This window comes from Gracilinanus agilis, chromosome 2, assembly GCF_016433145.1.
Source record: "Gracilinanus agilis isolate LMUSP501 chromosome 2, AgileGrace, whole genome shotgun sequence".
Taxonomy (NCBI): Eukaryota; Metazoa; Chordata; class Mammalia; order Didelphimorphia; family Didelphidae; genus Gracilinanus; species Gracilinanus agilis.
Genome location: NC_058131.1, coordinates 241,535,203 through 241,560,769, shown reverse-complemented (window position 1 = coordinate 241,560,769; position 25,567 = coordinate 241,535,203). Strand labels below are relative to the sequence as shown.

The 25,567-nt window shown below is 41.7% G+C and overlaps 1 protein-coding gene across 1 annotated transcript in view; it reads right to left on the bottom strand.

The window, feature by feature from the left end:
* Positions 1-25,567, bottom strand: part of EYA2 (EYA transcriptional coactivator and phosphatase 2) — a 167,064-nt gene that overhangs the window by 34,856 nt on the left and 106,641 nt on the right. The window contains exon 9 of the mRNA XM_044663808.1: positions 19,911-20,000. Coding sequence (XP_044519743.1) covers positions 19,911-20,000 — 90 coding nt within the window. The remainder of the gene's footprint in view (positions 1-19,910; positions 20,001-25,567) is intronic.

The following is a 25,567-nucleotide window of genomic DNA, read 5'->3' as shown; positions in this document are numbered from 1 at the left end:
TGGGGTTTTCATGCTGGGCTTCTATTCCCAAGCAAATTCTTTTCTTTGGACAATGAGGTTACCAGCAAAGGGGGCTCGGGAGTTGCCAGGACATGACAAGCTCTGTTGCGCAGGAGCCTGGATAGTCAGGGTCAGAATAACAGCCACATGCTGATGTGGGAGGAGGAGAGTCATGGAAATAGCGGCTTCAATCCCCCGGCCAAGACTAAAGGGAGAAAGGATGGAGCCAAAATCATTTCATTTCACCTCTGTGCAACAGGCTGGCAGCACTGAGCACGCATCCAGAATAAGAACGGCAGACCCCGGAGTCTTTGGCAATGCAACTGAATGTCACAGTTTGAGGTCGGTGGGGCAGAAAGAGCATCTTGGGCTCTAAACCAGGGAATCTCAAGACTTTTCTTCCCCAGTGAGAAATGAAGGCCATTTTGTGTTATCCTTCCCCAATGCAAGTACATTTTTCTATGGGATTTGAATGATTCCTTAGAGTATTCCCTTGTCAGTGGCTCTTCTTAGCTTTTAGAATAATAGCCTTGTAGAGATTCTGGAGCTGGAAAGGACCTTAAAAAAGAATGAATCACAGCATCATAGGAACAATGGAGCCAGAAGCAAGTTAATGGGTCATTTTTGTCCAGTCCCCTCACTTTACAGAAAGCAGAAATGACTTGCCTGTTGGTGGCACGGCTGGAACCAAAATTTTGACCTTCAGTTCTCAGTTTAGAACTCCAGCCACTGACCCAATGTTTCCTCCTGAAGTACTTACCTGGGGTATTGGACCTTACTGGAGCACCAGAGGACACACCAAGACTATCTTAGGTATCACTGATGCCAGAGCAGCAGCGGAATCCGATGGTCTCTCAGGCTAATACTCTCGAGACCTTCCAGGGCTGGCCTCCATTGTCATTACTGATGTCCCTGCTTACTTCATGTTGCCTGTGATTTCACTGGCATAGCACCTCTCCTGGTATTGGTAGGTTGCAGGTATGATTCTGTATAACACTTTTATAAAGTTGCAGGGTGGGATATGCCATAGGATCATAGATTTAAAATAGAAGGGGCCTTAGAGGCCACTTGGTCCATTCTCTTCATTTTACAGGGGAGGAAACAAAGGTCTAGAAATGTTCGGTGAATCTCATAAATTCATGCCAAAATACTAAGTAGAAGAGGCAGAATTTGAAGCCAGGTCCTCTGTCTCCAAATCTAGTATTTTTTATAACTATGCCATCTTGTCTAACACTTTCTAGAAATCACATAATCACAGAAACACTGAGCGAGAAGGGAAATGGGCTGACTTTTTTTGATTTTTCTTGGATTAACAAATAATAATTCACATGTCTGTACTGCTGTAAAGGTTGCAAACTACCTCATTTGGTGCTCACAGTGTCTGGATATCTCTATTTGACGGATGAGGAAATCCACAGGAACTCAGAAATGGTTCAAGTGACTTGGTCAAGGTCACATGGCTAGAAAATGAAGGAGCTGAGATCAAGAACCTTTCTCTTTCTTTTCCTTTTTTTTTTTTTTAAACCTTCCTTCTGTGTGAGAATCACTACTAAGTAATGGTTCCAAGGCAGAAGAATGGTAAAGTGTAGGCAGTGGAGGTTAAGTGACTTGCCCAGGGTTCACACAGCTAGGGAGTGTCTGAGGCCAGATTTGAACCGGAGACCTCTCATCTCATCTGGCTCTCTATCCACTGATCTATCTAGCTGCCCCTAAGAACCGTTATCTCTTAACTCCTAAGAGCAGCATTCTTTCTACCATGTTGTGCTTGCTTTTAAATGCAAGAGATGACTTTCCAAATGAAATCCTTCCATACCTATTCTGCTCAATAGCACCTTTCCCATGCACTCTGACTTTTTTTTAATATTGTGGATGCCCAGACATTGCTGAGGCTCTTTGGGCAGGTGCCAGTTTGGCATCAGAACACCACGATTCCCATGTTGCACTCTAGCCCATCAATACCACTTATGTTCATCGGGGAAACAAATAGTGAGGGGAAATAGTAACCGAGCAGATAGGCAAGGCCTGAAGCAACTATGTGCTTTAGATCTTATCTGTAGATTCCTTCTTTATGCAAACAATGCTTTTACCTCAAAAAATGCTCTGAACCTTATTCCCCTCTTCCATTATGACATTATTGTTTTTGATGAAAATGGTAAAAACAAAAAAGGAATTCTAGACACCTTCTTCTTTTGTCCTTCATCTGCCAGATGGGAAAATATCTATGTTTTCTCAGAGATTCTTAAAGCTTTATGGAGTCATGGATTTGAAGTCAAAGGACCTGGGTTCAAATTATGGCTATGTCACCTATGAACTTGGTGTGAGGCTGGGAAAAGCCACTTGATCACTTGGAACCTTAGCTTCTTCATGTGTAAAACAACAGGATTGGACTAGGTGATATCTCAGCTCCTGGGTCTAAAGTAGTATCTTGTGAAAAAAATTCACACCAATGATTTTTTACTAAATTACAAATTTTTATGCCCAAAGAGACTAAGTGGGTAATTTTCTTCTCACTCTACTTTGTCAATCAATAAGTGCAAAGTATGACTAATTATAAAGGGATAAAACTGAATTTAAAACAGGCACACTAGAACTCGGCCATTTAATTGCATGTAGTTTACTGAACAGTGGGTCATCCCGGGAGACTATGTATTAATTTGACTAGGCTGCACCAAATAATTCATGGCATCTGTAAAATGGCCTTCGAGAACCAATTTACTAGGAAAGCCACTCTTGTTACCTTATAGCCGCACTTCAGTTTTTGAAAAACTAAAAGTAAGAGTTACACATCTTTTGAGTCCTACAGATCACCTAGGCCAACATTTTCATTTTAGAGATGAGGACACTAAAGCCCAGAGGTGAAGTGACTTGTCCAAGGTTACATTTGTCCAAGTATTGCAACAAGAACCTCAGGCCTTTAGATTCTTAATCTAGAACTCTTTATTTTCTACAACTTGCCTTTTCCAAACACTAATGACCATTAAAGTTTTATTATAAGAAGATCCCAATGTATCTTGGTGGGGATGCAGGAGAGGGTGGGAACGGGGGTTCTACTTCAGGGCAACTCTACCTGGTTATTCCAGAAGGGACCCCGAGTGACCACGTGAATTATAGGTCCACTCCAGAATGGGACTGGATAGGGTTAGACCCTCTCTCCTCTCCCAGGTCTATCCTAAAGCTCCCTTTCCACCCTTGACATTACTGGTTGAGATCTCCAACTTGGTCCAGCTCTCAGGAGACTACTCTCTTCCTCAACCTCTAAGCCAGAAGCAAGGCTGGAAGAGGGCCAGCCTCCCTGGGGAGGGGACAAGGTACTGTTCCTCTCAGCATTTCCCCTACTGCCCCTTGGTTATTTAATTGATCCACAGAAAATTACAGTGGCAAGTTGAGTCTCAGTCCCCATTCTCTTGCTATGTTATTGAAAATAGTATTTTAAAACCAACACTGATTTTACAGACCCTGGCTTTACTGAAAATAAAATTAATAGCAGATTTCCCTTCAGCACATCACCCTGTCTGAAATTACAAAAACACTCCCCCATAGCAGTTGCAAGCTTAGAAAGCCACACTGGGATAATATCGTCCCAGCCTGCTTAGCTTCAGCGGCTATACTGAGCCGTGTGTGATGTAAAAGGAAAGGCATCTGTGGAAGACTGCTTTTCTCATTTGTGAGGGAATTGTTCTGGGCGCTAAAGTGTGACAACAGTAGCTATCACATTTCTGACTTAATAAAATACCGTGACACTTTGTGAGACACTACCTCATAGACCACTGGCCGACCCTATCACATTACCAGCTAAGCCACCCCGAGAAGCTAGGCAGAGCGAAAGCAGGAGGACTGGGTTTTACTACTTGGGAAACCAGACCAATTTTTCATTTTCACAGAAACTGGCTTTTGAGACCTGAGCAAACTGAGGGGGTAATGGGAAGGAAGAGATACAGAGGAATGTCCGTTAGAGTTCACCTCGATGTTCTAGGAGATAACCCAGGAGTGTTTTTACCCTCTCTGCTTAAGTGGTCACCAGGGCTCCAAATTATAGTGTCAGGGATAGAAGGGACATTCGAATATAGAGTGTTAGAGCTAGAAGGAATCTTAGAATGCCGAATTTTAGAGCTGGAAAGGACCTTAGGACAGAAGGTAGGTACAGAAAGGACCTCAGAAACCATGTTCTTCAACCTCTTCCGGGGAGAAGAGAAATCCGAGTGGCAGAAGTGAATTGGAAATCCATTCCAGGCCTGTGTTGAAGCAGGGAGGTAGAAAGTAGTGGACTGATTTTGGAGAACTAGTCGTCCCGCTTGCCTTAAATGCACAGCCTAATAAGTGGAATATTATGAAAAAAGGTCCTCTGACTCCAAATCTTTTCATCACCCTATGCTATCTTAGCCTGAACTGAGACATATTTGTTGGTTCTCGTGAGCACGATACAAACTTTTTAGTTGGATGCAAACATTCAAAGGACAATATGTTGCCATTCTATTATGAGATTTGAACTGTGTCAAACACCATGAATGATACAAGTAATAACATCTGCCTTCAAAATGCTGACAATCTTATTAGGAAGACAACTGGTAGAACACAAAACAAAAGGAGAATGATTAAATGCCCAGAGAAAGGAGAGAGAAATGCATGGAAGTATCTGGGAAGATTTTTCAGTGTAAGTGAGACTTGAAGGATGAGCTCTGCATAGGAGATGAGAAAATATTTCCAATAGAGGGGGCTGCAGGAGCCCCAAGCCTTTGCTTAGAGCAGAGGTGGCTGCCCCAGAACCAAAGTAAAATATAAGTGGGAAATATTTAATAAAATAGATAAAAATACAACAGAACATGGCGATGGCTTTGTAAGTCAATATGTGGCCTGTAGGGACCCTTATGTATGGCTCAGTGTCTCCTGTTTCTATGTGTCTGACATCACTGGCTTCAAGAAAGGTCATGCCCTGTTCAGGGGATACAGGATTATAGGGTTTTGAACCAGAAGGGTCTAAAAGGAAGGACAAATGAGATGATGTTTAAAGCCTCAAAGTTCAGAGACTTGTGAATGGGATGGAGAAGATGAACACTGATATATTCGTCTAATCCTAGATCAAATCACCTACATACTATAGAAGGCGCTCTTTGGATCTTGAAAGACATACTTTGGGGACAAAGAAAAGTACCACTTTCTCTGGTAGGTAATAACAGTGTGGAACTCATTTGAGGAGGTAACCTAGACAAAACGGGTTCAAAAGGAAAATGGTTCAGTTGATGGAAGCCAGACTGAACTAGGTTAGGAGTTATTGCCTTTTGTGCTCATGTTACGGAGGCCATTCTTGCCCTCCACAGGATGTTTGTTCACTGGCATTCCCTGGGTTGGAGGGAACATGGTGGATATGATCCAGGGTGACACTTCCTTAGTGCTAACGTCCTTGTGGAGGCAAGCATCATGACTCAGTGGAAAGAGCATTGACTTCTGAAGTCAGATGGTTCAAGTCCTCTCTCTGACAATTACTACCTTGTATGATAATGTTGAGCAAGTCACTTGAAACTCCTTGGGCTTCAGTTTCTTATTTTTAAATTGAGGAGCTTGGTAGAGATGGCATCTGAGGTTCCTTCCAAGTCTCAATTTATGCTAACATTCACCCCCTGTATTTTCCTCTTGGCCAAGAGAAGCAATGACAGCCCACACTGGGTATGTGACATTGATACCGCCAGTATAGCAGAGAGAATAGACAAAATAAGGCTGGCGTTTCCACTCCATATAGACTATATTCTCTAGATCACACGGCTCTTCCTGAGGAAGGCTTCTCTTATCTTGTTATATATACACCATGAAGTGACCAGCTATCTATCGGATGCTTAATTTCCCCATAGCTTCCTATAAAAGGGTCACATTCATGAGCTCTGATGAAGAAAAATAGAGGAGCAAGGCTCTTACTGATTGCTTCCTGTCGTGCGGTAAGAAATGAGAAAGATGTGATGACTTGGAGTGAAGTGAGTAGCGAGTAGAACCAGGACATTTTATACTATCACATCAATATTATAAAAATGAACAATTCTGAAAGGCTAAATTTGATCAGTGCTATGATCAACTGTGATTGCAGAGAACTGATAAAGAAAGAAAAGAGCTTGCAGATGTAGGTTTTGTTTCCTTCCTTCCTTCCTTCCTTCCTTCCTTCCTTCCTTCCTTCCTTCCTTCCTCCCTCCCTCCCTCCCTCCCTCCCTCCCCTTCCTTTTCATTCAGCACACTGCTTTGCAGGGTAAAAATAAAAGCAGATAAAGAGTCCCCCCTCGCCCCCCAATTAATAAAGACTGGTGGCAAAATGAAAGATTTCTCTGACTTAAGGAGAGATCATGTGGTAGGAGATAAAAGTATAGGAGCCAGGAGTTCATGGCTTCACCTCTAATTCTTCAAACATTATAGGGATTTAGCTTCTGGCCCCCAAATCTCTTTTTGCTGGATAAAACAGGTGAATTCATTGCAAAGGAACTTTTTCAGACTGCATGCAATCCATGCTGGTTTGGACAACATATTACAATAATAGCCACATATAGTGCCTACTATGTGCCAGGCAGTATGCTAAGTGCTTTACAAATACTATCTCATTTGATCCTCACAACCATCCTGGGAGGTAGAAGGTATCATTCCCATTTTACAGATGAGGAAACTAAGGCAGAAGTTAAGTGACTTGCCCAAGGTCACATGACTAGTAAGAATTTGAAGTGGGATTTGAATTTAAGCCTTCCTGACTCTAGGCCTAGTGCTCTATCGATCGTGCAACCCATTTGCCCTCAATATAGAAGATACAATATTGGTCTTGGAGTCTGGAAGACTAAGGTTCGAGTTTCACTTCTAACACTTACTCGTAGCATGACTACTATAAATTAACTAGCCTCTGGGAGCCTCGGAATTTCTTAATCTGCCAAATAGGGTTCATAATACCATTTGAATCTACCTCACAGTGTTATGAGCCTCCAAGGAGATAAGGTATATAGAACCCTTGGTAAACCTCAAGGCACTGTATAAATGTAAATTATTGTTATTTCTCTGCTTCATGAACATTTCATGTTTATGCTTATTTCTGTGCCTTTGTTCATGTGGTTACAGAAATAGCAAACTAGGCATAAAGCTTAGTAGTTGTTAATGTTCTTTAACCTCCCCCCCCCCCCCCCCCCGTAAGGTCTGAGAAAATGCTCCCTATATATCTGGCATCTATTTCTCCCTCTAGTACTTTGGGAAGAAAGCTAGATGGCTCAGTGGATAGAGACCCAGGCCTGGGGTCGAGAAGTCTTGGGTTCAAATATGACCTCAGACGCTTTCCAGTAGGGCAGAGAGAAGAGTCCTGGATTTGAGAAGACCTAGTTTGAATTCAAGTCCTGTCACTGATATCTCATGCTGTGTGTGACACTTAATCCCAACTGCCTAGCCCTTACTACTCTTCTGTCTTGGAACAGATACTTTGTATTGATTCTAAGATGAAAGGAAAGGGTTAAAATACTTTGTGAACTGATTGCACATCTTCACAACTCTGTCGCCTCCAGCCCAGCCCAATTTTCCATGTATATTTGGTCTAATCTGGTTCCTTTTCTCATCTTTGTTTTTTTCTTCCTATCTCTAAGCCTGTGAAGTCAGGCTCCAAGTGGGGCATCTCTACTTTTTTTCTTGATGGTGAAAACAGTTTATTATGAAAATCTTTTGCAGATCTTTTCCATTTTATCCTGTGTGCTGTTTCTTTTTGTTTTCATCTTTATATGTCTTTGGAGTGACTTTGCTTAGTTAAGTCTCTGACTAACATTTCTTTGAATGAATGAAGAAAGCATTTATTAAAGTCATTGGTCTGTGCCAGGGACTTCACAAATATAAAATAGGGAAGTCTCCACCTTCAAAGAGCTTATACTCAAATAGGGGAGACAATATGTACAAGCCAAGGAAGAGATTTTTGAAATAATTTCCCCAAATCAAGTCCAACTGTTTTCAATAGCTCTTCCTGACTATTCTAGGCTTACAATCCCCCTCCCCACTTGTAGTCCACTGTATACTATTTAGTACTTACTTGTATACAGTACTGAACTTTTAAGTATTCTACCTGTGTTGGCTTTTTTTCTCCAACTAGAATATAAGCTCTTTAGGGTATGTGCAAAGTGCTGACCTTGCCACTAATAATTAGTTGTGTGATCTTGGGAAAATCACTTTAATCTTTTTGAGCCCCAGTTTCCTCATCTCTAAAATGGGAACAATAATATCTGAACTATCTCTCTCTTAGGGCTGTTATAAGGATTAAGTGAGTGGTGTAAAGATACTTTGTAAACCTTAAAGCACCATATAAATGTCAGTCATTATTATATTCCTGCCTCTCCCCCAGATGTTAGCCTTGGGGTGAACACATAGAAAAAGCTTACTAAATGTCAGAGTGACTGTTTGGGGGAAATTTGTGAGTGTGCCTTGATAGGGGATAACTTTTACTGCTGGAAAATAAATAGCTGGCTTCAAATCTCATAGATGCTTCTAGGATACAGCAGAGTAGGGCAGAGAGAGCAGAGATTTGGAGTCAGAAGACCGAGTGTGAATTCAAGTCCTGTCATTGGCATCTCATGTGACCTTAAGCATGTTATGTCTGCTCTCTGAGGGTGAGAAAGGCTCATCTATAAAATTAGGGGACCGGACTAGATGACCTTTAAGATCTTTTAGTTTTAAATCTTATGATCCTAAAATCAGAATAGCTGAGTAAGGCAGTGATTTAGCATCTCAGATCTGGAAGGAACCTGACAGGGCATATATTCTATCTCTCTAATTACACAAGAGAGGAAACTGAGACTCCTGGAGGGAAATGACTTGCTCAAGTGGAACCAAATTGCATGTCTTTGCCCAATAGTGAAGAGATCTGCAAGGGTTCTTGGGGCTGTCTCTTGGTGGTGTCTTTGCCTGACCTGTAATCAATGACAACAGTAAGTAATCCTGCCATTTTCTACCTGCTAAGTCATTGGCTACAGCTCAAAATGCCAAATCCGGGACTGAGCAGGTGCCAACTTTTTCCTGAGTAGCCACTTGAGGCCATTAATCCTGCTATCTTTTGCTCCAGGCTTGACTACTACCACTTTAAAAAAAAAGAATATTGTTGACAAATCTGCTTCTGGAAAATGATTCTCTTCAAGGGCTGGGCAAGCCAGTCTGCCTTCATTTTTCCTGTGGGATACATTTTTCAAATGGGTTTGTTGAGTGCTTCCTCTAGACTAGTTGGATAACACATTCCCTAGGAGGAAAATGCTAACACTCTTTTTTGCACTGTCAAAATGTTTAACTTTTCTAAAGAGCAATAAAGATGCTTCATCCACCACTGGATAAATTGCCAGTCAGGCAAGAGCTCTTTGTAAGCAGACTAGCACTGACATGTGTGAAATAGTATTCCCTCCAGCAGCTCCTACAAACTGTAAATTAGACATTTAGCAATCAGAACCAGCATCAGGAAAATAGCTGTGTCCTAACCTGATTTCAGCCACCTCCCTCCCCATACCAGCCTTCCTTCCACCACATAATGGAGTGCTGAAAGGGAGTACTTCAGCCAGTATTAGCAACTTGGCTTCCTCCAAGTGGGTTCCTTGACCTCTCTGCCCAAAAGCTCAAGGTTCTACTTTTCTGTCCTGTTCAATTTTGTCTAGCCACATTCCCTGTTGCTTCAAAGTCCATCTCTTCCATGAAGCCATTAGCTCCAAATAATTTTATATACCTAATTTTTTGTGACAGTATTTTAATTCATGAGAGTCCTCCCCCCCAAGGAATTTTAAAGACTTTTCTAAATATTTGTCCTATATCCCTATCAGTGACATGGTTTAGCTGCCCTGGTTTAGTGATACAGAGCTATAATTAAAAACAATTCTGAGGGGCAGCTGGGTAACTCAGTAGGTGGCTCAGTAGACAGAGAGCCAGGCCTAGAGATGGGAGGTCCTAGGTTCAAATCCGGCCTCAGACACTTCCCAGCTGTGTGATCCTGGGCAAGTCACTTGACCTCCATTGCCTAGCCCTTACCACTCTTTTGCCTTGGAACCAATATACTGTATTGATTCTAAGATGTTAAAAAAAAAGTCTGAGTCAAAAATATCAAGGCAAATCACCCAGCAAAAGGGGAAGTTCAGTGTCTGGAGGCATTTAGAGGCAAAAAGTGTATACTACCCCAAAGGTGATTTTTAAAAAACTATAAATGGAGGCAAAATGATGATTTCCTTTAGGACTGCATTTATGTTTTGGAACGAATTAATTAAGTGACCCGTTTGGGGTTGGCAGATGGAAGTTAAGATCTAGGGAGACTGAGATGGAGTGAAAAGGGTTTGAGGTCAAGGACACAGGACAGAAATATATTCCCAAGTCAAAAGTGGGAATGCAGTCAGGCGGTGTCATCAGGTTTGCTAAATCTAAAGTCAGGGAAACCAGGGGTGGGGAACAGAGTAGGGCCAGAGAGAAATAGATCACTCTCAGGATGAAGAGAACCTGAGGGTCTTCTATCCCCCATGGGTTAGTTGATGAGTTAATCTCTCCTCTGCTCTGTCTGCCATGATTTAGGATTCAGGAATAGTCACTTCTTATCCTTCCCGCCTCCCCACACCCCTCTGTCACTAACATTCCTAGGAGGTTAAGGCAGTATAAAGCAAAGAAGACAGGATCAAAGGACCTGGGTTCAAATTGTGATTTCCATCTTTGTGACATTAGGCAATCACATCCCCAATCTGAGCCTCAGTGTTCTCTTCTGAAAAAAAAAAAAAAAAAAAGAGCAGGCTAGATAGGTGCTCTTTAAGGTGCCGTTGAGCTCTGAATCCTCTGACTATGAATCTTTCAGATTCTAGATTACAGTTTAAAAGCTCCAGACTGAACATGGGGTCATTCATCCTCTCCTTTTTCCTGCTAGTCTCTCTAGAATCCTGCCAGATGCCATCTACAAGACTTGTTTTCTTTAAAAACATACCAAGAAGGGGTGTATGCACCAGTAGAGAAGATCCATCTGGAGGCAAAGCATCTACACTAATTCAACCAAAGTTTTATTAAAAACAGAACAAGGCAGGCTTAGATTGGTCGGAAACATTAATGGCAGACCTTTGGAAAGCAGTGGTGGTCATTAATGTTCCAAAGCCAGAGAATCATTTTGAGTTTTCTCACTCTTCAGGATGTTTTTTTCTTGAAATGCAGGGTACTTTGGTATCTAAACACACAACCCCCTTCCTCCCTCCCCAGTTCGGGCTGCCTTAGGATGCTTGAACGTTGAGATCTTACTTGGAGTTACAGCTAGAGAGAAGAAATGAATTCTCCAAGGTCTCATAGTGGCAGAAATGGGACTAGAGTTCAAGTTCCTTGTTTCTTCTCTTTCCACCTTATTCAGAGGATCACAGATCTAGAGTTGGAAGGAATGTCAGGGATCTAGTCAAAACCCTGCTCCATTTATAGGAGAAGAAACTGAGGACCCAGATAGGTTAAGTGAATGGCCCAGGGTCACATAGGTAGGTAAGTGGCAGGTAGACCCAGGATTTGAACCTAAGTCCTCTGACTCCAAATCTTGTGCTCTCCTCTGTGCCACACAGACTTAGACTCTGGGGTCATCAACAATCAAGCACAAAAGTGGCTACTAAGCTTTCCTCTGGATACAGTTACTGTACCACTTGATGGTGCTACTGTCTCTCTCATCCATAGAAGTTCAGAAGGGAAATCAGCCCAGACTTGTCTTTCTTCCTGTTCCTAATGAAATACATGAAAAAAAAAAAAACCCTAACAAACTGCTACACCAAGGAAGACAAAATGCTCTGCTGAATCTGGAGACATTTCCCAGCTGCTAAGAGCTCTGGTTTCTCTCCCTTGCAGAAACAATTGGTCTTATTGAAATTTTTTTTTTTTTAAAGATAGTTCAATGAAGTTGTTTCCCATTTTTATGGAGCTCGCCAGGTCAGAGGGTTAATTTGGTGGTTACCTTTTCTAGAAACAGCAAGGTCCAATGAAGAGATTATAAACCCAGAAATAGGAGCTCTTGCATTAAAAAAAAACAAAAACAACCCTTATTGATACTGAACTTCGGTTCCAAGGCACAAGAGCAGAAAAGGCTAGGCAATGAGGGTTAAGTGATTTGCCCAGAGTCACATAGCTAGGAAGTGTTTGGGGTCAGATTTGAACCTAGAATCTCCTGTCTCCAGGCCTGGCACTCTATCCACTGAGCCACTTAGCTGTCCCATCCTCCCTTTAAATTTATTAAAAATAAATTAACTTATTTTTTTCAATTATACGTAGTAGCCATTTAAAAATAATTGTTATCAGACATTCTGTGATCCAGATTTTTTTTCCTCCCTCCCTTTTCTCCCCTCTCCCTGAGATGGTAAGTAGGGACTCTGATATAGGTTATACCACTGCTGTCATGAAATACTGGAGCTCCTGAATTCTAACCAGAGGTGTGTGATAAGTCTACGTGACTGCTATTCAGATGTAGGCTCAAGTCTTGGCTCTACCAGTTACTGGATATGTGAAGTCCAGAGCTTCAGTTTTTCCATCTTTAAACTGGAGAGGGTGGGGAAGAATGGATGACAGTTCAAGGTCCTACTCGGCTCTCATGATCTCTTCTGGTCTGGTCTAGTCTATTTAGTAACCTCTTCTCACTTTGGATACCCTCTAATTCTAGGGCAGGGGTCCTTAACCTATTTTTTGCAGCCTAGATCTTGTCTGGTGCTTCTCAGAATAATGCTTCTAAATGCATAAAATGAAATACATACGATTACAAAGGAAATCAGTTTATATTGAAAGTTACTATCAATATATTAATCAAGATATTAAAATAAAGGTTCAGAGACTCTAGGTTAAGAACCCCTGCTCTAGAGTATCTATGAACAATCAAACATATTTCAATTCTGTGATTGGGCACCATTACTGGGGCAGAGTATAGCTCTTCTACACTTAGCAGACAGCCTTTGGGAGTTGCCATAGTCATTAACATTTCACTCCTGGATGGTCAGACTTCTGCTTAATTAATTTCCCTTAATTTAGAAATGCTTGTCCTCAGGCAACAGATCCCATCTATTGGCAGACTCACAGAGAAGGATTCTCCAGTTAGAGAGGGATAGCTAGGTGGCACAGTAGACGGAGTGCCAAGCCTGGAGATGGGAGGTCCTGAGTTCAAATTTGGCCTCAGACACCCCTTAGCTGTGTGTCCCTGGACAAGTCACTTAACCTCTATTGCCTAGCCTTTGCCCTTTTAGAGTTGTTACTAAGACAGAAAGAAAGAGTTTAAAAAAACAAACGAATATGCCAGAGCCAGAACTGCCTTTATACCCTGAAGGAGGAGGCAGACACTGGAGGACTTGAGTGCAGGAAGGAACGAACTGAAATGAATAAATCTGCCAGCCAAACAAAAGAAAGTGATATTCCTAAAAGTGATTTTCACTTTTCTCCTGTCCCAGGACATTCAGTCACTGAACAGCTGAGTCAGGGCAATGATCTCGGGGTTAAATTCCTTCATCTTTTCTGGCACTTCTTTGTTCCCAAACCCAGTAGCCAAAACTGAAACAAACACCATCCTTACGAAGTCTGGAGAAGTTAGCTTTCCCGTTTTCTCCAGCTATTCAAGACCAGGCAGAAGGAAAAAGAGAATATTCCCAGCTGCCAGGGACATTATTAGGGTAGATTCTACCCCAGGGTGCAACCAAAAGGAAGGCAAGCTTGTCCCTCTTGGAAATCCCTCCTCCTGCCACAGGACCACACTCCCTGCTTGTTACCTTCTTCTCTCTCTGCCTCACCTCCCTCCTTCCTCTTCAACTCACTGACCCCATCCCTCAGCCTCCTCTTTCCTCTCCCAATCTAATGTGCCTCCCCCCCCCCACTCCCCAATTGCACTTGATTGGGGCAGAAAGTTCTTTCCAGGGAACCTTACCTTCTCCTACTACTTCCCTCTGACCCTTAAGTTGTTTGGGGTGGGGGCACGGCTTCTTGTTGCTTAGCACTGTGCCTGGCACATACATGCTTAGTAAAATGCTTGTTGACTGACTTGTTCACTGGGTGATGCTTAGATATGAGAGCAATAATGAGATGCCCCCAAAGAGTTGCCCAGATCACAGACTATAAGAGCTGGAAGAGATATCACAGGTCATCTAATCCAGCGTCTTAATTTTACTGATGGGGAAACAAAGACCAAAGGGGAGAAGTGATTTACCTGTATATAATCAGTGACAGATTTTGGCCTAGAAATCCAGACTCTGGACTTTCAGTCCGGTCTCTTTTTGCACCGTGCACACTGCCATCACCCTTGTCCATACCCATGAGTATGGTCTTGATTTAAACTCTTCTTCCTGGGCTAGTGTGTAAGGAGAAGCTACATGTGGCTCCTGTCTGAATTCCAGCGGGGGGCTACATGGCGCTGGCTGTGGGCTGTTGGGCCTTTTAAAAAAAAATGTGTTTTTCGTTGTGTATGTTTTAACTTCTAAATAACATTATGTGGTTTCAATTCTGTGTAGATACCCCTAGGGCCCCTTGGCAGTGGGGACATTTTTTTTTTTAAGTTCAGAAAATAAAAACAAACAAGCTTCACAGCACAGCTCCAAATGCCAATCCGGACCTTTTTTAAGAAGGTGTTTCTTTGGGGTTCATGAAATTCATCCAAGGAAGAAATTACAAAGTTCCTTCTGTGTCTACCTAGACACAAAACTCCTGGGCTCTCTGGTTTACTTCTATACTCCAAAAAGATCAAGAATTTAATAGGTGTGGTTATTGCCTTCACTAACCCGGACGGCAAGCCCTCCAAGGTCTTTGTGGGGTGCCGTGGTCGATGGTCTTCTGATGACCCCGTCTACTTTTAGTAGATTGGTCCTTGAATGATCAGCATAGAATCTGCTGCTCAGCCTGTAGCAAAAGCCTTCCTAGCCTGTCTGAACCTGTTGCAGCTTGGTTCTCTGCTGGCAGAGCCTCCAAGAACTCAGGGTCACCTCCAGAGCCACGAAGGCATGAGAGGAGAACTTTAGGGGAGGAATCCTTATCTTTCTGCAAGGCTCAGCGCACCAAGAAGCACGTTCCTGATGTTCCCAGCTGTTGGTGCTTCTTCTTAAAATTACCTTTCATTAAAAAAAATATACATGTGCATACATGTTGTTTTCCTATAGGCTCACTGGGAGCAGAGACTCTTTTATTTCTTATTTTTGTAGCCACCTAGCACTTAGTACAGGGCCTAGCAGATGGTAGGAACTTAATAAATGCCTCCTGCTAGAGGGCTCATTAGTGTAGTGGGTAGAGTATTGGACTTGGAATCAGGAAAGGGAAGTGACTCAGCTAGGGTCACAGAGGTTTGGGGCAGAGCCAAGACAAGAAGAATCTGAGTCCCAGATCAAGAGACTTTCCATTACATTGGGAAGAGATAAAGTGACCTGCCAAGGGGCAGCTGGTGGCTCAGTGGCTTGAAAGCCAGGTCTAGACGTGAGTTTCTGGGTTCAAATGTGGCCACTGACACTTCCTAGCGGTGTGATCCTGGGTGAATTCCTGTCTAAACTCAGTTTCCATACCCATAAAATGGAAACAAAGGTTGTGAGGCTCCAATCTGATTGTGTATATAAGAGCACTTTGCAAAGACTTATTAAGGCCCTCTATGAATGTTGCTATTATTATTAATAACAACATCAGCAGCTCGCCATTTACAGAGTCTCTCACTCAGCAAATCCTCACACAGCAAATTTAAGGTATGGGCTGTCAGGGATAATATCCTCATTTTCTAGTAGAGGAAACAGGTTCCAAGAAGTGAAGCATCTCGCCCCAAGGGGCTCAGCCTGGAGGCTGGCAGAATCGAAGGCCAGTGTTTTCAGTGGTCAGTTTCCAAGGCAGGTGAGGCCATTGACTCAGGCCAATGGTAGGGTTGGCTTTGAGGGTTAAACAAGAACTGAAGAGCCTTCCCCTTGCCTTGGGATCAGGGGTCAGGGCGGGGAGGTGCTCTAGCAGGGTGGGAACCATTCTTTTCATGCTGTTTCTGGCATCTGCTATGGTGTCTGTTGAAAATGGGCACCCACTGAGCTCCAAGCTCATATGACTTGGCCCCAGAGTGAATGAAGAACCCTTTCTCATCTCCCAGAAACACAGATAGCTTTTCCATATTTGTAACTTGTGGTTTACAGGCCAAGCTGAAAAGTCACCAACTTCCACACTTTACTGGTCTCAGGGGAAACTTCTGTCTAGGGCCAGGCTTTTCTGTAGCTATTCCTTCCCTTCCTCCCCTCCCTGAGGTCCAGTACACACTGCACAGGTTAAAGCTGCCTCCCCACAATAGTTGTAATGAATAACTCCCATGGGACCTAGTCCAGTCTGGAGCAAAGTCCAAACTGCTGCAGCCTCTCCGTTTCTGTTCTTTACTTTCCTTAACCAAATCAAAAAAACAAAACCAATTTTTCCCCCCATCCTCATGGGTATTTGAAAGTGGATTGTAATAGCCACAGTACAAGAGTGCTTCCTTTTTACTCTGTTCTCTCAAATTCCTATTTATTTTCAGCTTCAGAACTACAATACAATGATTGTCCAACCTTTCTGAGATTTCCACTATAAATGGGACAGAAAGAGGGCAGCTTGGAGTGAAGTCCCAGAACTCACACCATTATGTGTGACCAGGGCAAGTCATTTTATTTTTGTAAAACCCTTCCCTTCCATCTTAGAATCAATACTACGTATTGGTTCCAAAGCAGAAGAGGGGTAAGGGCTAGGCAATGGGGGTTAAGTGACTTGACTAGAGTCACCCAGCTAAGAAGTATCTGAGGCCAAATTTGAACTCAGAAACTCTCATGTCTAGAACTGGCTCTCAATCTATTGAGCCATCTACCTGCTCCCTGGCAAGTCACCTTCTCTCTTTCCAATGTAGTAGAAAGAACTGGTCTGAGACTCAGGTTCTTGTCTTGGCTCTGCCCTAAACCTTTGTGACCCTGGCTGAGTCACTTCTCTTTTCTGGGTTTCTGAATCCTTAATGACAAAATGATGATGGAAGGATTGGACTTAATCACCTCATGCTAAATGGGGAGAATCAGATGTGTCTTTAAAGGCATGTAGGAAGGATTAAGTGAAAAATTTCAGTAAGGGAGTACTATAAAGCACTATACAACACACAAAGGATTATTGTGCTTAGTCAACAAACTACCACCTTCACTACCCTCCTCCTTATCAGCATTTGGGTCAAACTGTTCTTCTTCCAAGAAGTCTTCCCAAACACACTACCTGCAAAATTCCCTTGTTACTGAATCAGATTAAAATGTAGCTGGGAGATGTTTAACAAAATAAATAAAAAATGACACAGCATAATGTGAATTTGTGGTTTTCTAAGTCAATATTCAGTTTGAAGGAATAATTATTATTTGAGTTTGACACCTTTGTTTTAAGCTACAATAATCTCTTTCTCCCTTGAGTATCTCATTCCCCTTATAGATAATGCTTTGTACAATCTGTTTTGGCTCACTTTGTTTAAACCAAAGGGGTTTCAGCTAAGGAAACTTCATGCAAAATAAGTCTGTAAGCTCTATAAGCCTACATGATGTAGCAGGATACATGTTTATTCTATTACTCATAATCATTTCTACTAATAACAACTAATCATTTATAAAGTGCTTTCCTCCCCCAAAGCCCATGAAGTACCACTGAGAATATTATTATCCTCATCTGATGAAGGAGGAAGCTGAGAATCTGAGAGACTATCTAAGATTACAAAGCTGGTAACTTACCTGAGGCAGGATTTGAATTCAGGATTTCTAGCTAGCACACTGCTCTAAAGTCCTTATTGCTATTCCTCCTTTGAACTCTCCTGGTCACAGCTGGGGTCTTGGACCTAGGTCCCATAATTCTGGATTGTCTTTTTTTTAACCCATACCTTCCATCTTGGAGTCGATACTGTGTATTGGCTCCAAGGCAGAAGAGTGGTAAGGGCTAGGGAATGGGGGTCAAGTGACTTGCCCAGGGTCACACAGCTGGGAAAGTGTCTGAGGCCAGATTTGAACCTAAGATCTCCCATCTCTAGGTCTGGCTCTCAATCCACTGAGCTACCCAGCTGCCCGGCCCTTTAAACAAACAAACAAACAAACAAACAAACAAAACCCTTACTTTTTAAGTAAGAGGGAAGGGCAAGGGCTAAGCAAACAGGGTTAAGGGACTTTCCCAGGGTCATGTAGCTAGGATTGTCTGAGGCTGGATTTGAATCCAGGTCCTCCTGACTTCAGACCTTCCTCTCTATCTATTGTGCCACAAAGTTGCCCTGTGGGGTCTCAAACAAACTCCCAGGGTACGAAGCATTCGTTTTTGGTTTCCCTTTAACACTGAGTCCACATAAGAGACTTGCACAGAGAGAATTAATAAATATTTCTTAAAAAACAAAACAAAACAAAACTAAACAAAAAACCCTTACCTTCCATACTATGTATTGATTTTAAGGCAGAAAAGCAGTAAGGACTAGGCAATGGGGATTAAGTGACTTGCCCAGGGTCACACAGCTGGGAAATGTCTGAGGCCACATTTGAACCTAGGACCTCCCATCTCTAGGCCTGGTTCTCAATCCACTGAGCTACTCAGCTGCCCCCTAAATATTTCTTTAACAAGGTAATTAATCACACACTCACCATTCTGCTCATTATGACAGGAAGAATATTGGACATGGAACCAGAAGAGACCAAGGTTCGAATTCTGTCTTCAACATTTATTAGCTGTTCAACTACAGACAAATCATTTAAACCCTATAATAATATCCAGTGTGAGTGCTTCATAAGGCAATTGTGAGAATCAAACAAGATGAAAATACAGGTATCCCTTCCCCACCATGACCTTCCCCATCATGGTTTCAATATATCGCAAGCCAGCAAGAGAAATTAAATTAGAGTTTTGCAGAAGCCACAGACAACACATAAATGCTAGCAGATGAAACAGAAAAAGTTTAAAAATTCAGAAATGCATAAAATATGTGAATAATATTGTATAGGGTTAACATATTTTATTTTCTAATACCATAGATATACATTTTTTTTTACTGTAAACAAGCCATAAAAGGAAAAGAAAAAAATTCCGACTACTTCTCTGATATGAAGGGAAGGCCAAACAATTTTACATGGATTTTCCAGATCATGGGGATGCTATTCTCCTAGCCCCGACAATGTGGAAGGAATATATCTGCACTCTGCAAATATAAAACACCAGGCAATGCAAACACAAGCCTCTTCTTTAAAAAAAAATATTTTTTTAACTATATGATACAATAATTTAGTCAAACTACTTTTGGGTCTTTGGGAAAAATCACTTAAATTGGACCTCAGTTTCCTTATCTGTAAAATGAGAGGACTAACTAGATGGTCTCTGACATACCTTTCCACTCTGGATCTATAAACCTATGATTTATATTCTCCACAAAATCATAAGATTTTTTGAAACCAGGTCCTTTACAGAGTATTATCCCATCTTGATCTCAAAATCCTATCTTCCTTTCTTCTCTATCACTCCTCAGCATTGCTCAGAGGTCAGACAGACCATATGACTAATACTTTAAATGAATGTTCTTTTCCTTTTGTTCCTTGTTGCTGGCCTATAGAATAGGCTGTTGAAAAGAATGAAAATTTGTTTTTAAAAGCTTCCATCCTGGCCCAAAGCTAATTATTTCTGATCTGGGAGGATCTGCACTAATTTAGTTTAATAAACTTATTAAACAGCAAATTTCAGGAGGAAGAACAATGTTGCTATTATTAGATTAGCCAGACTGCCCACTGACATTAATGCCTTGCACACAGGAGAGACCCATTAATGAAACGAGGAAGTCCGGGAGATAATCTGGCAAAGTGTGTTTCCAATAAGCCATCTCTGGCTGTCATTAAGTGTCTTCTTGGGGGTCGCTGGCAAAAGTCTGAGGCCCCCCAAAAGCAGCATCTTTCCCCAAACCAGATGCAGGTGATTAAATACCCAAATATTGAATAGAATAAGCAGCTACCAACCTCCAGGTCATTAAAGAACAGATGGGTATCTGCAAGGTTGAAGATCATCTCTTCCATCATCAGGCCAATCCTCACAGATGTAGTGGTATCCTGTTAGACAGAAGAGGGAGAGAAAAAAACACATTCAGTGATCTGGATCTTTGCCTCTCCCCCACTGCCTTCTGAAAGTTAATTTGTGGGTTCTAATCTGCACAGTGCAAGCACAGCCTGAATCTGTTTCCCGTCAGGATCAAGGTGATAGCACTGTACAAGTTCCAGTATGTGAATCCTGCTTTTTTGGAGAGAAAAGAGGATATATTTGATGTTTAGATTTCCCCAGGAATGCTCCTGACATCTCAGTTCCTTCCAGGAATGTAGCTGTCAAATAATTTTCCAGGAAAGAGAGCCCTCTTAACCAACCTATCCCACCACCTTCTGCCATTCCCTGTATTTTAGGATAAGTAAATCACAGATTTAGAGCGGGAAGGGTAGAGGTCGCTTAGTCCAACCAATTCATTTTATAGATGAGGGAACTGAGGCTTGAAAGAAACGATGAGCCAGCTGGTAAGTGTCTAAGGCAGAATTTGAATCCAGGTCTTCTTGATTGCAAGTCCAGCACCCTGGTCATTCATTCACTGACCTACTGAGGAGCAAAGCACTGTGTTGGACTCCCAATAATACAAAGGCAAGCTAAAACAAAACAAAAAACTGCTCTTGAGGAGTTTATATTTTACTTAGGGAATACAACATCTATACACACGAGAAAATGCAATATAATTAAAGGAGGAAGAGAATAAGAATAGGGTAGGGGGCAGGGAGTCTGGGGCAGGAATCGTAAAAGGCTTGTTGAGGATGTACAATCTGAGCCGAGTCTTGAAGGAAGCTAAGTGAAATGACATGTGGTGACATAGGCATTAAATGGGATGCAGCTATATTGGCATTCCAAGGAGATCATCTCCTTATAATGATTTCTTCTCCCTATTCTCCCCCTCTGACCTTAGAGCTGGGATTTCTCCTATCCAAATACATGGTTAAACTTGGCTTAACATACTTAGACTGCAAAGAAGCATCTGCAGAGGATACCCATCAAACAAAAAACTTCATGGAGACAAATACAGGCAGAGCTTTGCATTCAGCTTGTCCCCTTCTAGTCCAGAAGTGGCAGGGTGGGGAGGGGAATGGAGAGAAGGAAGAGAGGTGTTTAGAGAGAAAGGAAGAAAATAATTCTTTTGGGCCCCTGAAAAAGATCATTTTGGGCAAAAGTCTGAAGGCATTTTAATGCAGTAGAGCAGGATTTCTGAAATTGGTGTCTATGAATTAGTTTTTTTAAAGTAAATTTTAAAGAATTTTGAAAACTTCATTTTGACATAATTGATTTCCTTGATTTTACTTTATTTTGTTCATTTAAAAATATGATTGTGAGAAGGGACCTATAAACTTCCCCAGACGTCCAAACACCCACAAAAGATTAAGATCTCTCCTGCATGAGAGAGAGGCAAACCGATTATACTTTGCTCAAATTATAGTTTCTTATGGATGAGTGCATGCCCTTGTAAATATACCCTTGTCCCCATATCTACCAGAATCTTTCCTGAGTGTTTTCTAGCCCAGGACTTGTTGCCAAAGGGACAGAGGAAAATAAACATAGCACGTGGTATATGTGTTGGGTGAAGACCCAAAGTTGGATTTAGGTCCTCGCTCTGATATTCACCAGCAGCATGGATCTGGGCTTTCTGTTTTCTCTCTGCGAGGATTCAAAGACAAATGTGGACTGCTCTGCCTTCTCAAGGTGCTCACATTCTATTAGTGCTTTAAAAAATCTTGTTATACAGTTTTCTAATACCTCAAAACTCCTTTCTTTTCCCTGCAAGAAAACTGCCTTCTCACAAAGAAGTACGATTAAGCAAAATAGGCATAATGGGAGGTCTGATGGTACATGTTTTATTTCACATCTGGGTCAGCTAGGAGACAGTAAGAGATAGAATATTTGAAGTCTAGAGGGCTTGACTTTAAATCTTATCCCAGACACTTATGGCTGTGTGATACTAGGCAAGTCATTTCACCTTTCTCTGCCTCAAGTACATTATCTATAAAATGGGCATCATAATTACATCTACCTCCTAGGGTTGTTGTGAGTATAAATGAGAGGATACAGAGTGTCCCCAAAATCTTCGTGTGGTTTTAAGCTTTAATAGTCTTCATTATTTAACTAAGACTTCTGGGGACCTGCTGTATTTGTAAAGCACATTTTTGTTTTCCAGGAACAGAGAGAATCTGAGCTGGGCCAAAAGGTAGAGATGGCAGAGGAAGGAATCAATTCCAGGCACTGGGGATAGACCAAACAAAGGCGGGAGAGGGCAAAGCGAGATAACGAAGACACAAATTTCACTTTCCACTGGTGGCCAGGCATGCGTGGCTTGTAACAGTGCCCAGAGTACACAGCTGTCCGCTGTGGAAAAAGATCCCTAATGTAGTTTTTCAGTTTGATAAATGGACAGTTCACAAACCTCTGTCCTGACCTTAGATAAATTGACCCTTATGGGTCTGAGGGAGATAATCCTCTCTCTGATCTAGCACTTGTTCTAGTCAAATAAAGCCTACGATAATATCCTTCTCATTATTCTCCATGATTAATGAATGAAAAATAATTCCCACTCCCACCCCCCTGAAAAAATTCCAAGTTATCCCCCAACTCAGTCTGTTTCTCCAGCACCCTTCACTACACAGACCTTACTTCTACAAACCCCGTCGAGGAGCCAAGAATCAGAAGCCGCAAGAATGGTTTAAGATGCCACTCACATGAAAACTATTTTCTTAATCATTAAAAATTTTTCAGCTACAAAAAAATTGCAGTGGTTAATTTCATAAGATGAACCAACAGAGCTTGATTGCCACCCCCCTCTCTTTTTAAACCAATTTAAACCAGAACAGGGCTGGGAAGAGTTTCCACAACAGGCTTTAATTTGTAATTCATCCTTCTAAGGATGGGGGGAAAGCTCATCTTTGTTTTGCCTGAATGCATGTGGGTGGCTCTCTCCCAGGGAAGGTATAAATCATGCTAAGACATTGTAGATTTGGTAGACTTTCCTCTAATTTTCTGCAGATTTCAGCGGAGTCCTGTTTTTGTAATGGTATGGTCAGTAATGCATTAGTGTAAGAGGTCTAACTGGAAAGTCCAACTGTTGAGAGCGGAGTTCATCTCAATCAACCTTCATGGCAGATGCTGCTGACATGAACGGCATACTGCACACTAACCTAATTATTACGCATTCTTTCTAAAGTTCTCTTTAATTAAAGGAGAATGGCTGTGGCCTCTACCATATGGACCATGCCAAGAGTCTGAACTGGAGAAGAGGATATATGATGGTGAAACATGTGGGCTGGTGGGGTTTGGGAGCTGCTGAATATTTGGCGACTGAGTGGATTAAAAAGGGGGGTGGTGGAGAAGAGAAGATATTCTCTTGATTTGTTCTTGTTTTTAAAAAATCTGATGTAGAAAACAAAAATAAACAAAAACAATGAGTGAGTTCTAAAGGTCTTAAATGTTGTCTCTTTTTAAAAAAAGCATGAAAAATTTCCAAAAATTTTAATGGAGCCATCACCAGTCTCCCAGTTCTTCCTCTTATTAAACTATCCCTCCATGCTGTAGTCTCCTTGTCTGTAAAAAGGACTAGATCACCTCATTCCCTTCCAGCCCTAAGATTCCTTCTAGCCATCATGCCTAGAAGGTTGCTATATGGCACAGTAGATAGACCTGATTTCAGATCCTGCCTCGGGCACTTCCTCAACGTGTCATCCTGGACAAGTCACAATCTTTATATGCCTCAGTTTCTTCATCTGTAAGATAAGATCTCTATCTCTCATTATTCAGTTCTTTCCCCAAACATGATTTCTGTATCACTTTTCAGGGACAGAAGGAGCATGGCACAGTAGATAAAGAACTGGCCAAAGACCCAAGAAAATGGAGATAAATTAACATCTACTTCCTGGGGATGTTGTGAAGGACAAATGAGTTAATAATTGTAAATCACTTAACACACACATATTATGTGCTATATAAGTGTTATTATTATTGTTAGCTATTATTATTATGAGACAAAGGGAAGAGGGGAAAAAAGATTCCTGGATTTTACAAATACCTCAAATCCTGATCATGTTATAGACGTGTCCCATAAGACAGAAAGGTTGGAGAATTCTTAGATTTAGAGCTGGAAGGTGCCTGAGAACAACCAGGACTTAGAATGCTAGAGTTGGAAACAACCTCAGGATCTAAAATATCAGGGATAGAAAAGACCTTGGGACTTAAGAATACTGGGGCAAGTCTGATAGCTTCATGTTCAGTTAAGGAAACTGAGACTCAGAGACAGGAGGTGAATAGGATTGACTTTTTTTTTCTTTAAACCATTACCTTCCATTTTAGAATCTATACTGTATATTGGTTCCAAGGCAGAAGAATGGTAAGGGCTAGGCAATGGGGGTTAAGTGACTTGCTCAGGGTCACACCGGTAAGAAGTATTTGTGGTCTAATTTGAATTCAGGACCCTCCTACCTCTAGACCTGACTCTCAATCCACTGAGCTACCTGGCTGCCCCCTTGCATAGGATTTTTTAAGAGAGTCCAAATCAAACTTTGAAATGCTGTAAAAATGAGAGTCTTCCTTCTTTTCCTTCTCCTCTTTCTATTAAAGGCCCTCTTTTGATGCCTCACTTAGGTACGGAGAGGACTCTGAGTTCTCAAAAGCTAAACCACAAAAGCATGAGCTCTGGTCCATCCTACCAAATGGAGAAAGTTTCAAGTACGAGCTTGGCAATGGACCTGATCTGTCATCCAAGGACTAGATTAACTAAATTCAGAGAGGTTTATGCTGGGATTGCCTAGGGGATGATGACTTTTTTGGCTAGAGCAACTTTTGAAGACGATCCACCAAGTCACACAGGGGTTGTGGTCTGGGTGGGGTAAGGAAGTACCCACATGATGAAATCATGGATCTCTGAGTGTGGTATGTTGTTCTTATTAAAATGATCTAAAATTGCAATTAGGAAGTGGCACAGGTGGGACCAAAATTTTGATCCCCCTCGATTCAATCCAGGGAATTTTTTACATTTTAACTATATCTTGTTGGTTTTCTTAGAATTCATCAGTCAAAAAAAAAAAAAAAACAAAAAACTTCCCTATTTTGCCAAGAGATTCACTGTAGGATTTGTCTCCTTAAAAGAAGATCAAACTCCCCTGGTGTATTTATACACACACACATACATGTATACATACACACACTTATGACAGGCAGCCTAGTTTAACAGAGAGAGAGCTGGTCTTGGAATCTGGATTCAAGTCCTGTCTCTTGATGGTGACTTAGGATGCCATTTAACATTTCAGTGCTGTATGATAGTCATGCCAAACTCAAGGGGAACCATATGTGAAGAGGCATTTTGACTTAGAAAACTACATATCAATATTATTTAAGCTTAATTGTACTTTTATTTACTTTGTTAAACATTTCTTAGTGACATTTAAATCTGCTTCATGCTGTACTCTATTCTAGGCAACACTTTAGAAATTATAAAGGAGCCAACTGGCATTGGTAGGTAGGGAAATTTCTTACTAGGGAGTTCTCTAAACCCGTGACATCACAGCTCTCTCTCTCTCTCTCTCTCTCTCTCTCTCTCTCTCTCTCTCTC